Source organism: Cervus canadensis, chromosome 16, assembly GCF_019320065.1.
Source record: "Cervus canadensis isolate Bull #8, Minnesota chromosome 16, ASM1932006v1, whole genome shotgun sequence".
Taxonomy (NCBI): domain Eukaryota; kingdom Metazoa; phylum Chordata; class Mammalia; order Artiodactyla; family Cervidae; genus Cervus; species Cervus canadensis.
The window spans coordinates 22216783-22232178 of NC_057401.1; the positions used below are offsets into that span (position 1 = coordinate 22216783).

The following is a 15396-nucleotide window of genomic DNA, read 5'->3' on the forward strand; positions in this document are numbered from 1 at the left end:
AAGGAATAACGATGCTTGAGTTTTCCTTCTTTCTCTTTTCTTTTAAAAATTTAATCAGAAAAAATGGGCTTAACTTACATGCCAAAATTTTGTTTAAAGTGCATCTTTGGATTCATATAAATGATGTGTTCATAAATTATGATTTTTGTTTTGTTTGGTTATTTCTTTAAACTACAGAAAATGTTTTCCATACTTTGTTGTTGTTTCTTCAACTGCTTCTAATTTTACCTGTACTCTATAAATCCCAAAATAATTTGTTTATCTTTCTAAACGGGTTCATTTTTTTCACTGGCAAAACTTGGGTATGGTCTCGCTTAGACAGACGGGCGCGGAGACGCTCCTGGAAGTAACATTGCGTTGGCTGCCCAAGGAGAACCCCAAGTTCAATTCAAACTTGTATTGGTTGGTGATGGTGGTACTGGAAAAACTACATTCGTGAAATGTCGTCTGACTTGTGAATTTGAGAAGTATATAGCTACCTTGGGTGTTGAGGTCCATCCTCTTGTGTTCCATACCAACAGAGGACCGATTAAGTTCAGTGTGTGGGATAGAGGTGGTTAGGAGAAATTTGGTGGACTGAGAGGTCAGTGTGCCATTATAATGTTTGATGTAACGTCGAGAGTTACTTACAAGAATGTGCCTAGCTGGCATAGAGATCTGGTATGAGTGTGTCAGAACATCCCGATTGTGTTGTGTGGCAACAAATTGGATATTAAGGACAGAAAGGTTAAGGCAAAGTCAATTGTCTTCCACCGAAAGAAGAATCTTCAGTACTATGACATTTCTGCCAAAAGTAACTACAACTTTGAAAAACCCTTCCTCTGGCTTGCCAGAAAATTGATCGGAGACCGTAACTTGGAGTTTGTCGCCATGCCTGCTCTTGCCCCACCAGAGGTGGTCATGGACACAGCCTTGGTAGCACAGTACAAGCACGATTTAGAGGTTGCTCAGATGACTGCTCTCCCAGATGAAAACGATGACCTGTGAGAAAGTGAAGCTGGGGCCCAATGTCAGAAGTCTAGTTATATAGGCAACTATCCTGTAATGTCAGTGGTGCAGCGTGTTTGCCACTTTATTATCTAACTAAGCAGAACATGTACTTAATCTTTGGATGCTGAAGGAGATATTTGGGCTTTGGAATGAATGTGGCTGTTTAAAAATAAAGAAAAGCTTCAGTTTTTTGGACCTGCATATTTAGGTGTTTTGGAACACAGTTTCCTCCTTGAGTTTCAAAGACTGCTATAGTCACATGACTATATTGAGAGGTGGAATCTTGTTTGTTACTGTCATTCCCACTCCTTTTCATTTAGAATCAGGATAAAGTTGTATTTCAACTATCTTAAAAAAAAAAAAAAAAAAACTTGGGTATAGTCTCTTCTCTTGTACTTCCTTTAATGGGCAGGTTGCCTGGAGAATTCCATAGACAGAGGAGCCTGGCGGGCTACAGTTCATGGGGTGGCAAAGAGTTGGACACGACTGAGCAACTAACACACACAGGCTGTAAAGACTAATCCACGCTTGCAGTCTCGTTTCCATACCTCCAGCTCAGTTTTTGACCTGCTGAAACCAGATTTCCACCCCACCCACCACTCCACTGAAACCTGTCTGCTGTCACACGTGGAAGACCTCTTAGTTGTCCTGTCCAGTGCATGCTTTTCAGTCATCTTTTCTCCCTATACTTGCCAACATTTGATCCTTCCTATTGGCCTGTTCATCCTTGAAACAGTCTCTTCCCTCGGTTTATTTTTCTAGTAGCACTCTCCTGAGTCTCCTCCTTGTGTGGTACTTTTTTCTTGGTCTCCTTTTCTGCTCTTTTAAATGTTTTGTATTCTCCAGAGCTCTGTTCCTGGCACTGTTTTCTTGTCTTCCATTCCAGAGTCCCTGTCTAAGACTCCAGCCATGCTCTCTGCTCTTCCCAGACAGGTTTCTCTTTCTTTGTTCCATGTCATAACTCTTTGCCAGACCCAGAAATTTAGGGGTAGTCGTAGTAAATTTCTCATCTGTTTCTCACTTACGCAAACTAGCAAGTTCAGTTGCTCATGCCTTCTAATTACTGCTGTGCATGCCCTTTCATAATCTCTTTCTTTGACCCTAAACTTCTCTTCATTTTCCCCACCTCTCTCTTCATTTTCCCCACCTCTATGTCTTTTCCCAGTACATTCACCTATACCTTTTCTTGTTTTGGCTATTTCTGTAGCCTCTCTACAGCAGACTTAAAATGCATTCTTTCCTGTAACTACTACATTTTGAATCATCATTCAGTTACCTTATTTTATTGTTATTGTTTTTGTCATATCCAAGAACCAACACAGTTAATGATAAATAGTAAGCTCCATGTTCCTTGTTGGTTGAATGTTTGCTGTATGAGAAAATAAGTGGATAAGTGACTACTACGTAAGATAGACATTGAAAGATCCTGAGCTTTGCTGTGTGATGGCCAATAATGAATATAGTCTGTGGGATAAGATTTGTGTTGACATGTTTGTAGAATATATATGTAACAAATACAGGTTTCTACCTCTAACCAAAAGTTGAGCATTCCTCTGAAACCTTTTATAAGCCAGAATGGTTTAGAGCAAAGAGTATCCCTCACCTTGGGCAAGTTTGCATTATGCCACTGCATTTTCATGAAAGACCTACATTAAATGCACTAACAAGCTTTTTTTATAAGTTTATTTTCGTTAGCAAAAACAGACAATGTAATTTATGGAAAAAGTTTTTTAGTATATTAATGTAAATCTTTTGTGAAAGTGAAGTGGTAAAATTGAAACTTTCTGAAAATGGGGGCATACCTGTAATATTGGAAATAAAACTTTGTGCCATGATCTTTAGAAAAAATAAAAGTAATTAACTTTAAAAATTTATGCTGTTAACAAAAGTAGTGTTCATTATAAGGAATTTAGACTATACAGTAAAACACAAAGAGGAAGAAAAATCACTCCTAATCCCTCATCCAAAATAATCTTTTAACATATTTATATATCCTCCTAGTCTTTTCTATGCATACATTTTTTCCCCAAAACTGAAATCATATTTAGTATTGTTTCATCCACTTTTTCCTCTGACCTATTGTTTTATGGATCCATTATACCTACTTCACATGGCTTTGACTTTGCCCTCAAGGACCATATAGCTTAGTTGAAGAAATAAAGTATAAGTAAACAATACAGAGAGCCATTTGAACCATGCTACTAGTAAATAGAACAAGAATTTAAAGATACTGGTAGTGGAAAATTTCACCTTCAAAGATTTTTGTGGAGAAGACAGTACTTGAGCTTTGAGGTTAAGATGTGGACAGACAGGGAGAAGAAGGCATCCTGGAGCAGCATGAGCAAAAGGCCCAAGACATGGAAGCTTAGAAGGAAGTTCAGCGCCAGTAGAGGACAGGTTCTGCCTGAATTTGATGTGTCATGTGTATGAGAATCTTAGCATTCAGGAATTAATATTTTCCAACCTATAGTTTATTCCTCTGATTTCTCAGTTCCTATTATGCTTCACAGGATGTAAAGGGATATGTGTGGTGGGAAGGTAAGGCTGAGTAATGTGTGGCTGTCGCACTACTTTCATACATTTTTCCTGTAAAAGACTAAGTGAAGGAGGGTTGGAGGAGTTTACCAGAAACAACCAATCATTTAAAAATCTCTAATATAAATTCTCCCAATTAGCGATTCATTTGATTACTAAGCTGTCTTTCAGATTCAGAGAGGGATTCATGTGGTATTGAGGAATCTGAGGCTTGCTGCTTTTTAGGTGATATTATTCCTACTTCTGCTACTCCTTGTGCCTGTTAAGGTTCTCCTAAAATTCTTAGCCCTATATCAGTAAATAACGATTAAAAATTTTATCTGAATTTTACATTTTTATTCCTTATAGAAAGTTACATTTGTAGTTCAGTTATTGAGATCGTTTAGAGCTTTTCCAATTCTACTCCTCTAACTCAAAAGTAAGCTTTTGCTAAGATTCTGCTGAGTGCAAATGATAAATGTAATAAATAAATAGGTTTGAAAGCTGTTACCAGGTATATTATCTATCCAGTAAACTGAACTAATCAGTTTATTCCCCCAGCCAACTTCTATTTTATGTATACTTTGTGGTCAGGTTACCATGACCTAAGGCATAAGCAACTAGGATATGATTTACCAAGGGGGAGGGATGGGGAGAGGAAAACACCTTTAAGTTTGAAAAGTTTGTAAAAAAAAAAAATTAGGATGGTATTTCATCTTTTCAACAGTAATCTGGTTGGAAAGTTGCATTATTTGTCTGTAGCATATGTGTCAACAATTTTCCTTCTTTCCCCTTTTTGTTTTTTAGCTCAAGGAGAAATCGAAGCTATTGTTGTACCTGTTTGCTTAGCATTCCTATTGACAACCCTTTTGGGAGTTTTATTCTGCTTTAATAAGCGAGACCTGTAAGTACCCTTGTTCATATTTTTGCATTTTCCCCCACTTTTATTGACCTATAATTTACATGCAGTGAAATTCATCCATTTGAAGTGAACAGTTTGATGAATTTTTGTAGCTGTATGTAGATGTGTAACTACCACCACACTTAGGATGGAGAACATTTCCATCACCCTGGAAGTTTCCTCGTTCTGTTTTGTAGTCTGTCCTCTCCCTCAGCCCCTAGCCCCAGCAGTCAAATGATCTGTGGTTGTATTTTTGCCTTTTCTAGCATTTCACATATATAGAATCAAGCAGCATGTAATTTTTTGTGTATGATGTCTTTCACTTGACTTCTTTGAGATTCATCCATGTTGTTGCATATACTAATATTTTTCTCCTTTTTATTCTTGAATAGTATTCTGTAGTATAGAAAGATCAAAATTTGTTTACCCATACATCTGTTATGAAAATTTAAGTTGTTTCTTTGATTTTTGACTATTATGAGCATTCACACACATATCTTTGTGTAGGCATATATTATCATTTATCTTGAGTCAATATTTAGCAGTGGGATTGCTGGATCATATAATCCAGAATTGCTGGATGCATATTTAACTTTATAAGAAACTGTCAAATTGTTTTTCAAAGTGGCCATATCATCCTGTATTCCCACCAGCAATGTGAAAAGTTCCATTTGCTCGATATCATCCCCAGTTCTTGGTACTGTCAAGGTTTTTAATTTTAGCCATTCTTTCTCAGGGGTTTATAGTGCTATCTCAGTGTGATTGTAACTTCTGTTTCCCTGAGGACTAGTAATAGATACTTTCATGTGCTACCTTACATCTTCTTTTGTGATATGTCTTGAAATCTTCTGCCCATTTTTAAATTGGGTGATTTGTTAATATTGAGCTTTAAGAGTTCTTTATATATCTTGTTACAAATTTTTTGTCACATATGTTTTGCAAATTCTGGACTGTGGCTTGCCTTTTTGGTTTCTTAACTGTGACTTCAGAAAAGCAAGTGTTTAATTTTGATCAAATCCATTTTTTTAGGGTTTTTATTTTTTAATGGTTATTGATGTTATGTCCTTTTTATGAAATCTTTGCTTAATCAGGTGTCACAGAATGTTCTCCTGTATTTTCCTCTAGAAATTTAATGATTTTAACCCTGTGCTGTGATCTGTTTAGGATAAATTTCTGTGCATGGTGTGAAGTCAAAGAATTTTTTCCATAGATATCTAACCATTCCAGCATTATTTATTAAAAGACTGTCTTTTCCTGTTGAATTGCCTTCAACCTTTACCAAAATCAGTTATTCGTATAAGTCTAGATCTATTTGTGGACTCTTAATCCCGTTCCTTTGTTATGTATGTCTATTGGTGCTGATACCACATGGTCTTGATTTATTATAGCTCTACAGTAAGACCGGGTGGCAGAATTCCTCCAGTATTTTTTTTTTCAAAATTATTTTTTCTAGATTCTTTGCCTTTTCATATAAAATTATCACCTTATAAATTTCCCTTAAAAATCTGTTAGAATTTTTAGTGGAATTTTATTGAATCTATACATCAGTTTAGGAGAAAGTGCAGTGTGAACTTGTTCATGAGTCACTTGTTCATGAGTCACATGTATCTTTCAGTACATGAACATGGTACATTTTTTGTTTCCTTTTGCAATGTTTCGTAGTCTTCAGGCTATGTTAAATTTATTCCTTCCTAAGTGTTTTTTTACGCTATTATAAATGGAATTTAAATATTTTTATTTTCTAGTTGTTCATTTCTGGTGTATTGAAAATTGATCCTTTTAAGCATATTGATCTTGTATACTGAGATCTTGATAAATTAATTTATTGTAGTCACTTTTTAGATTCCATAGGACTATACAGTCCTATGACTATACAGTCATGCTGCCTGCAAGTAAAGATGGTTATTCCAGTCTTTATACTTTTAGTTATTTTTCTTATTCTACTAGCTAAGACCTTCAGTAAGTACAATGTTGAATAGATGTGTTAAGAGCCAACATCTTTCCATTCTTCCTAATCTTAGGGGAGAGAGCATTCACTCTTAACACTATTGCATATATTTTTTCTTAAACACTATTGCATATTATATTAGCTGTAAGTTGAGGAAGTTCTTATATTTCTGTTTTGCTAAGAGTTTTTGTCATGAATGGGTATTGAATTCTGTCAAATGCTTTTTCTGCATCTGTTGAGATGAGCTTATGATTTTTTTTTTCCTTTCATAAATATGGTGAATTTTATCATTGATTTTCAGATGTTATATCTTGCATTCCTTGGAATTTGCTGGATTCGGTGTGTTAAAAATTTTTGTATTTTTATGTTAAGAAGTGGTATTGATTTGTCCTTTTTTTGTGGCATCATTGTTTAATTTTGGATTCAGGGTAATACTGATTATCTCATAAAATTAATCAGTACATATTACCTCAATTTTCTGGGAGAGTTTGTACAGGGTTTGTATTATTTCCTCTTTAAATAACTAATGGAATTCACAAGTGAAGCTGTCTGGGGATGCTCTTTCCTTTGTAGGGAGATTTTTAATTAGAAATTGAATTTCTTATAAGTATAGGGCTATTGAAGTTTTCTTTTCCAGTCTGTTTCAGTAATTGGTGTCTTTCAAGGAATTCCTTTTTTTTTTTTGGTTGGTCAATTTATTTAGGTTGTTACTCTATTGCTTTTTCTATTATGTCCAGACTTCATAGTTGTTCCTGCTGGACAATCTGTTAGGATCTTACTACCCATCTTTATTGTTTATTTGAACTTATTCTCAAGATGACTCATTTCCTGTGTACTCACATACCCTTGTGAACCTCTGATGTTGTGCTAGGGACTATGTTAAACATATTTAAATAGGTTTTTGATGACGGATATCTTGAATTATTTTTATGTTAGCCTTTTCTTCCTTGTGAAAAATCATATTATTTTATCTTGTACCAGTGTGATAATTTATCATTGTCTGAATTATTTTAGTTGGAAATTGAACATTTTGGGGGTTTTGTTTTGCAGAGAAGGTGTGCCACAATGTTTTGTACCCCTGGCTAAAGTTTTTAAGTGGTTATTATTGCAGAATTTGATTTCAGAGATTTTTAAAAATTGAATACTGATTACCAGCTTTAGTCTTATAAACAAACAGTTTTTCTTTAAGGATAAAGACTCAGATCCTTATGTATTATTTAGATGATCACATTTATTACAAGTGGTTCTCCATATGCAGTATTTCTTTCCTCTCCAGAATTAAAAAACACATCTGGCCTAATGTTCCAGATCCTTCAAAGAGTCATATTGCCCAGTGGTCACCTCACACACCTCCAAGGGTAAGATAAAATGTTTCTGACTACTTAGAATACACAAGCATATTAGGATATATTTGTAGAGTTTATGAAAATAGTACATAAATTAGAATTTTAGTCAAAATTAAAAATAGTACTTGCATATTCTAGTAGTTTATTATCACCATAGCATATTTGTCTTTATATTCCTAATTCTATTTAGTATACATTAAAAATATTTGACTGAACTTGTAAGTTGAAAGCCTAATGTTTTAATACAGCTATGTGATAATTCTGTTGTAAGATAAGCATTTTAGATTGTATATTAAAATCAAACTTAAAATCTATGATTTTAATATGATTAAATGACTTCTGGAAGCCTATAATAAATTTCTTAAATTTCCTTAAAGGGAAGGTTATTTATATTTTTTTACTTCTGACAGTCCTTCATAACCTATGAAACTTGAGTTTGATTTTTCTTAATGTTTTCTTCATTTTTCTATCCAGTTAATCCTAGGCTGCCTAGACTAGGCATGAAATATGAAATTTTACTTCTAGACTTTTGTTACTATTATTCAGTCCCTAAGTTGTATCCAACTCTTTGCGATCCCATGGACTGCTGCACACCAGGCTTCCCTGTCCTTCGCTATCTCCTGGAGTTTGCTCAAATTTATGTCCATTGAGTTGGTTAGTTTATAAAAATGTAACACCCCAACAATATTGATTTGGAATTCTGACGAAATACAGTCTAATTCTTACCTTTTAAACAAATTTCACAAAATCCATGATTCAAGTAGTTAGCAGTGACTTAGTGATACAGATTATCTTTGCACTATTAAGTTACTGAGAAGTTTCAGAGATGCATTTTGTGACTCTACTATGTTATACTTTGTGCCTCTAATATGTTATACATAATTATTTCAGATTTTCTAAATGAATGTGTACCATAGGTAATAATTCATTTTCTGTCTTTCTTAGCATTTTAATTCAAAAGATCAAATGTATCCAGATGGCAATTTCACTGATGTAAGTGTTGTGGAAATAGAAGCAAATGACAAAAAGCCTTTCCCAGAGGATCTAAAATCTTTGGACCTATTCAAGAAAGAAAAAGTTAATACTGAAGGACACAGTAGTGGTATTGGAGGGTCTTCGTGCATGTCATCTTCGAGGCCAAGCATTTCTAGCAGTGATGAAAATGAATCTGCACAGAACACTTCAAGCACTGTCCAGTATTCCACAGTGGTACACAGTGGCTACAGACACCAGGTACCGTCAGTCCAAGTCTTCTCAAGATCTGAGTCCACCCAGCCGTTGCTCGACTCCGAGGAGCGGCCAGAAGATTTACAGCTGGCAGATAATGTGGATGGCAGCGATGGCATTCTGCCCAGGCAGCGGTATTTCAAGCAAAACTGCAGTCAGCATGAAACCAGTCCAGATATTTCACATTTTGAAAGGTCACAGCAAGTTTCCTCAGTCAATGAAGAAGATTTTGTTAGACTTAAACAGCAGCAGATTTCAGATCATATTTCACAGCCCTATGGATCTGGGAAAATGAAAATGTTTCAGGAAGTTCCTGCAGTGGATGCTTTTGGTCCAGGCATTGAGGGACAAGTAGAGAGATTTGAAACAGTTGGGATGGAGGCTGTGGTTGATGAAGGAATGCCTAAAAGCTACTTACCACAGACTGTAAGACGAGGCGGCTACATGCCTCAGTGAAAGACCAGCCCCGGTTACAGCTTCAGAAGTACCTGTAAAGTAAAGCTAAAAGTACTTTATCTGTGATTTCAGATCTTCACTCGCTGAAGATGATCATTTGCCCTTAAGGACAAGAATGTACTGTCCTGCCACGTGGGCTTTTTCCATCCCAGTATATCTGGGATTCAACTTTAAGCACTACATAAACTGACTTCATCCTCTGAATAGCTGAATGACTTTGTGCTGTTTCAGGATGTTTGCACTGAAGAAAAAAACAAAGTTTGTCTAAAATTTATAAAGTGAAACTTTTTGTTTTGCTGTCTAGAAAACAGAGGGTATTTAAATTAAAGCTAGTCATAAACAGCTATACTGATTTTAATGAGAATAGTCATTGAATATCAAATCTTAGGGAGAGAATTAACAAAAATTAGAGGAACAAGGTCTTAGACCCTCTACTTTAGCTGACAACATAATTTAAGAAGAATCCAGATGATACAGCTAATATGAGCCCAGCTTTTGTTGTCTGCCAGAAAAAATTGGGGTCATTTATAATCATACCAACATGTAAGATATTAGTCCTCTTCCATTGGTAGTGACACTGCCAGTTACTGGAGAAAAGGAATTCTGTTTTAACACAGCAAACTAAAAATATTAATTTTTGAATATTAGACAATCAATAATTAAGTAAATTTTCAAAAATTTGCTTTCTATTGTTATTGACAACCTTTGAAGATACACTTCACACACTCAGCAGAGTGTCTGGATAAGAGCTAGGAATGAATATGACAAACTATCTCAAACATTTAATACATTCTTTGCCATTAATAAAGGCTTAGATTATTAACACTTTTCTATACCTATATATAAACGTCATTGACCCTTCTTTTTAAGACGTCAGAGAATTTGGTTGATTAAGCACTTTATACAATATATCTTCACCTTAAAATGTGTTTTGACTTAATACGCTTTGTTTTTCAGTAGGCCAAGATTGAGTTTGTTTGTTTTTCCTAGTAGGTATCTGAAGCAGACTAATAAGTTATAGGACTTGGGCGATAATCACCAAAACAAAATACCACCCCTAAAATGTACATATTGACCTTAGTAAGGATCACAGTTAGCAAATATCCTTATTGTAGAGGCACTTAATGAAGAGATAGTATTTAATGTCTGCCAGTTCTGAGGTAGGTGGAATTTAACTCTACATGATGATTTAGGAATATTTTAAACCTCATCCCACATGTTCTCTTCTTCAGGGGAAAAGTGAGTTGAGCCTCCAGAGTTTAGTTCTATACTCACTTTCACATTCATGTTATCCTCTACCCACCACCTTTGACAAGGAGGCAGGGCGAAAGCCAGGGGCTGAGTAAGTAAGAAGAAATAGATCATGTATTGACTACTGCTCTCAAGTAAGTTTGTTTTTCTGTCATATTTAAGATACAGAAACCAGGCCCACTTAAAATATTTGCAGAGGTTATTGAAGAATAAAAGGTTGAGAAAATTTAGTGCACATTTACAGTTGAGATGTAAGTCGACTCATTACTCTCTCATCAGTATTGTTCACAGTAGACTTCGTGTTATGCTTTATCCTTTGTATTCTTGCCTAACACTTCACAGAGTTCTTTCACATAAATGGTCTTTGTGAGACAGAGCAGATGCTTTATTCTGATATATCCAGTTATTTAGGCAAAACCAACATGAGATTGGTAGACTGTCAGAATTAGAAGGAAATGAGGAAAAGTAGGGACAGACCCCAAACTCACACTCGACAAGGTAATAGCATCACCACCATTTAAGTTGACCATCAAAGGCTGGTCCATATCAGGAAAGGATTGGTCTTGCTAAATGTCAACAAATTTATATCTACTACATTTTTTTCGTTTCCTCAAAATAAGTAGTCATGTTGTTTTAACCATGTTTAGCTCTGACCTTCCTCCTGACACATAGCAGTGTTGTGAAGAACATTTTAATGTAATGATTGTACATGGGGGGAGGGCAGTTATAAAATGTGAACTCATGATCTAAAGGAATGAGAACAAATAGTTATTTAAGAAAGGACATCATTATAAGTAAATTTATATGTTGAAACTTTACATACAACATGGTGCAGTGAGCGAATGCCCTCTAACCACAAAAGCACTTTAGGTATATTAAATGGATGTTTGGATACTGTGCAAAAATTCATTCAGGAAATATTTATATAATATACGTCTTTGCCCCAAAAGAGAAAAGCAGTTATAAAACTTAAGTACAAGATTACTTTCATAAGGCATGTCATAGAATAATCAGTTTTGATACTTGTGAATTATACTTTAGGTCAGCAGAGAAATTAGGTTAATTTATGTGAAAGTTAGACTATATTTAAGATAGTGGGTTTAGTACTCATTAAATATCTAGTATCCAAAAATTTGATGCAGTTACCCTCTTGTAAGATTGAAAATAATAAGCATATGTTACCTTTGTTATTACTGTAATTTGATTATTCATTACTGGTGTCTTTGATATCTTACCCTCATCCTTCATAAAGGCGCAATGCTAAATAATTCTTGGAAAACTATCAGACTTCAAACCTACTAAAACCTTACAGTTTAATTCTTTTTTTAACATGGATCATTCATCACTGGGAAGTATACCCAACACGTGAGTAGAAACAAGGGAAAAAGCAGTCATTCCCATGTTTTGTGTTCACATGTGTTCTTCATCTAGTTGTTTAACTTCAGCCTTTTTCTTTGATGAGAGATTTTTTTTTTTAACATGTGAAGTCATCTAGTGACCCTAGTTTATTATGAAAACATTTATTTATGAAAATTCACATTTAAAGTGAAACATCTAAAATAGCTCTATAAATAGCAATCAAACAAGTTTTAAAAAGATGTCTTTTTTCTGCTCACATAGTTAAATAATCATGACATAAATTTAGAAGTAGAATAATTGTATAGTAGCATTCCCTAAAATATTTCTGTTAACTGGCATGTATTGACTAACTGTAAATCAAGTAGGAAAGCTCTTCCTCTATTCCATTATATTCCACACCAATCTCCTCCTCTGGTGTCAAGAACAAATTTCTATACCTTACACTTCTGTTTGTTGAAATGGGTAAAATGTCAACATAATAAGCTACATAAAACTTAAAAGTTCAATTAATTAAAAATATTGGGATAACTTTGTTGTAGGTTGTGTTAGATTCTATTGCCCTCTAAGATTACTTTAAAAAAAATTTTGCACTTTTTTTGTAAACGAAAAGAATATGAAGCCATACAATGGCAAGATATTTAGGTTTAAGAAATTTTAAACTAACAAACTTAACAGCCTAGTTCTTTAGACTGGTCCCTGATAGCAGTTCCTTTCAGGCTATTTATAAGCAGAATTTAGATGCAAGTCAAAACTTTCCAAATCCAAATACTGATCTTTGGAGTTAAATCTATTTTTTTTTCATTGTATATTCTACTTGTATGTGTACTCACATGATATTCTAATATACATTGCATTAAAAATGAAAAGGTGGCTCTGGATGAGCTCTTTTGTTACATATTTGTTCCTAAATTTTTAAAGGCTTTTTGTAGTTAAAGCAGGTTAGTTTAACTTCATTACCCAGTTCTTCTTTATACTTGATAGACCATGATGAAAGTGCATTTGAGGCCAATGGTGGTAGATGTTACAGACGTTTTATCCCTTAAACATAAGCTTTGACAATGATAACTACATATTTCAAATGCTATTACATGAATATAAAAATGTGATATGTCAGAAATAAAGGGATAATTTAAAGGTGGATATTTGAAATTTCTTTAGTCTTAGTGTATATGTGTGTTGAATAGTATACTCTAAAAATAAGTGTGCAATTTGCTAGTACTGCAATTCAGTGGTTAGCATTAGGTATGTCTCCTCTTTATACCCTGGCTATGTCCCATTTAATTATAAGTGCAATCCTTTCAAGTTCACTTGCTCTTTTACCCTGACCTAATCTAACTTCATATAGAAGGCTTGTCTAGAAAGAGTAGTGTGTGTATTTTTACTTTTGCAGAATGAATTGCATGTGCAAATCGTAACCACAGCTACTGTTTTTATGTTGAAATAAGTAAATGTTCTGTTATATATCAGCTCTAATCCTTTAAGTAAATGTAATAAATTCTTACTCAAATTTTTTCTGGGTGTGGTCACTACCATTTGATGTCATTACCCGTAATATTTAAGGTAGCGGTGTTTATCATTATTGGTGTTGAGGCTTTGTGTAAGCTTGGTGCTTTTGGAGGGTTCTGTGGTTTCTTAATCCCTCATTTAACATAATAGATCAGGTTTTAGAAGAAAATCAGTACCCTACCTCAGCCTTAATAAATACAGAATAGACTTGGAGATGGCAAATTGATGAGTTTTCTGGATTTACAACATGATTTCTAGAATCCCAGCATCTCACCTCTCATTGGATATTTTTCAACTGGTTGCCAGTGAAAAGTGCAGAGGTGCGGTGCCACCTTGTGGCCTGTCTGTATCCACACCCTACTGGGGTCTTATCACGGTGAGGCGTGAAGCCGACTGATCCATAGCATCCCACCACCACTCCCCTGAGCTTGTTAAGTGTAGTGTATAAAAGTACTACTTCCACCTGGAAGGAAATCTGAACTACTGGATTTTTGTAACCTCACATTGTGATTTTATCTAAATATGCAGGGAGTGAGAAATCCACACACAAGTTAACTTCATCCTTTCACATATATACTAAAGGTTGTAGAAATAGCATCTCAGCCTTGGGCTATGTGTTTGTGTAAATCTTTGGTTAGGTCTCTTACAGGCTGTTACAGCATAACTTTTTTGTAATACTTCTTGTCTTATCCTAATTTATATTATGGGTCCAGTCCATCCTACTGCCAAAAAGGCATTCAGTTTTCCTGGCCCAGAGACAAACAATTTTAACTTCTGGTTTAAATTTTATTCTTTTTAATATAAAACCTTCCTTCAACACTCTCAAAATATAAACAAGAATAGTACAAACTGTGCTCTTATATACATGTTTGCATTGCATGTGTGCTCAGTCACGTCCAACTCTGCAACCCTGTGGACTGTAGCCCGCCAGGTTTCTCTGTCCATGGGGTTTCTACCCACTAGAGTGGGTAGCCATTCCCTTTTCCAGGGGATCTTCCTGACCCAGAGATTGAACCCATGTCTCCTGCATTGCTGGTGGGTTCTTAACCACTGAGCCCCCTGGGAAGCCCACATACATATTTCATTGATGTTGAGTCACTAAGTCATTTCCAACTCTGCAACCCCCATGGACTGCAGCACACCAGGCTTCCCTGTCCTTCACTATCTCCTAGAGTTCGCTCAAACTCAAGTCCACTGAGTCGGTGATGCCATCCAACTATCTCACCCTTTGTCACCCCCTTTTGCCATCAGTTTTTCTCAGCATTAGGGTCTTTTCCATGTTTAAGTCTAGTTAAACATGCTCTGGCTACTTAATAGAGTATAGAAGAGAAGGAGGCAAGGAGGCCTGAGATAGAGAAGGAAGTGGAGAAGCAAAGGGAAGCATATAGTGACTCCAGGTCAATGGGCTTTCCTGGGGGCTCAGACAGTAAAGAATTCACCTGCAATGCAGGAGACCTGGGTACAGTCCCTGGGTTGGAGAGAGCCCCTGGAGGAGGGCATGGCAACCCACTCCAGTGCTCTTGCCGGGAGAATCCCCATGGACAGAGGAGCTTGGCGGGCTGCAAGTCTATGGAGTTGCAGAGAGTCAGACAGGACTGAGAGACTTTTCTGTGCCCCTCCTCACCAGAGGGGACCCCCACATCCTTTCTCTGGGTATACATCTCTGCTTCACCTGTCTTAATTTCTCTGTGTGCTCTCCCACTTGTTGTGCTATGTTTCTAAAAATAGACTTTGTATAATATCTACATTTACAGTTTTGCCTCAGTGATAAATGCATTTTTCACTGGGGCAAAGATCCAGGGAAAACTAGCTTCTGGCCTCTAGCTTTTGTTGGTCTGATGGCTAGGAGTCCTGGTTTTCATCCAGGCTTTGTTGCTATTCAATCTAAGTCGTGTCCA

General features: G+C 35.7%; 1 protein-coding gene and 1 pseudogene across 3 annotated transcripts in view; both read left to right on the forward strand.

Moving 5' to 3' along the window:
• Positions 1-13503, forward strand: part of IL6ST (interleukin 6 cytokine family signal transducer) — a 60768-nt gene extending 47265 nt beyond the window's left edge. For all 3 annotated transcript variants that reach the window (XM_043488526.1, XM_043488528.1, XM_043488529.1), the window contains 3 exons: positions 4312-4408; positions 7630-7711; positions 8645-13503. In XM_043488526.1, coding sequence (XP_043344461.1) covers positions 4312-4408; positions 7630-7711; positions 8645-9382 — 917 coding nt within the window. In that variant the 3' untranslated portion in view covers positions 9383-13503. The remainder of the gene's footprint in view (positions 1-4311; positions 4409-7629; positions 7712-8644) is intronic.
• On the forward strand, positions 11-4305 carry LOC122454225 (annotated as a pseudogene).
• Positions 13504-15396: the final 1893 nt, after the last annotated feature.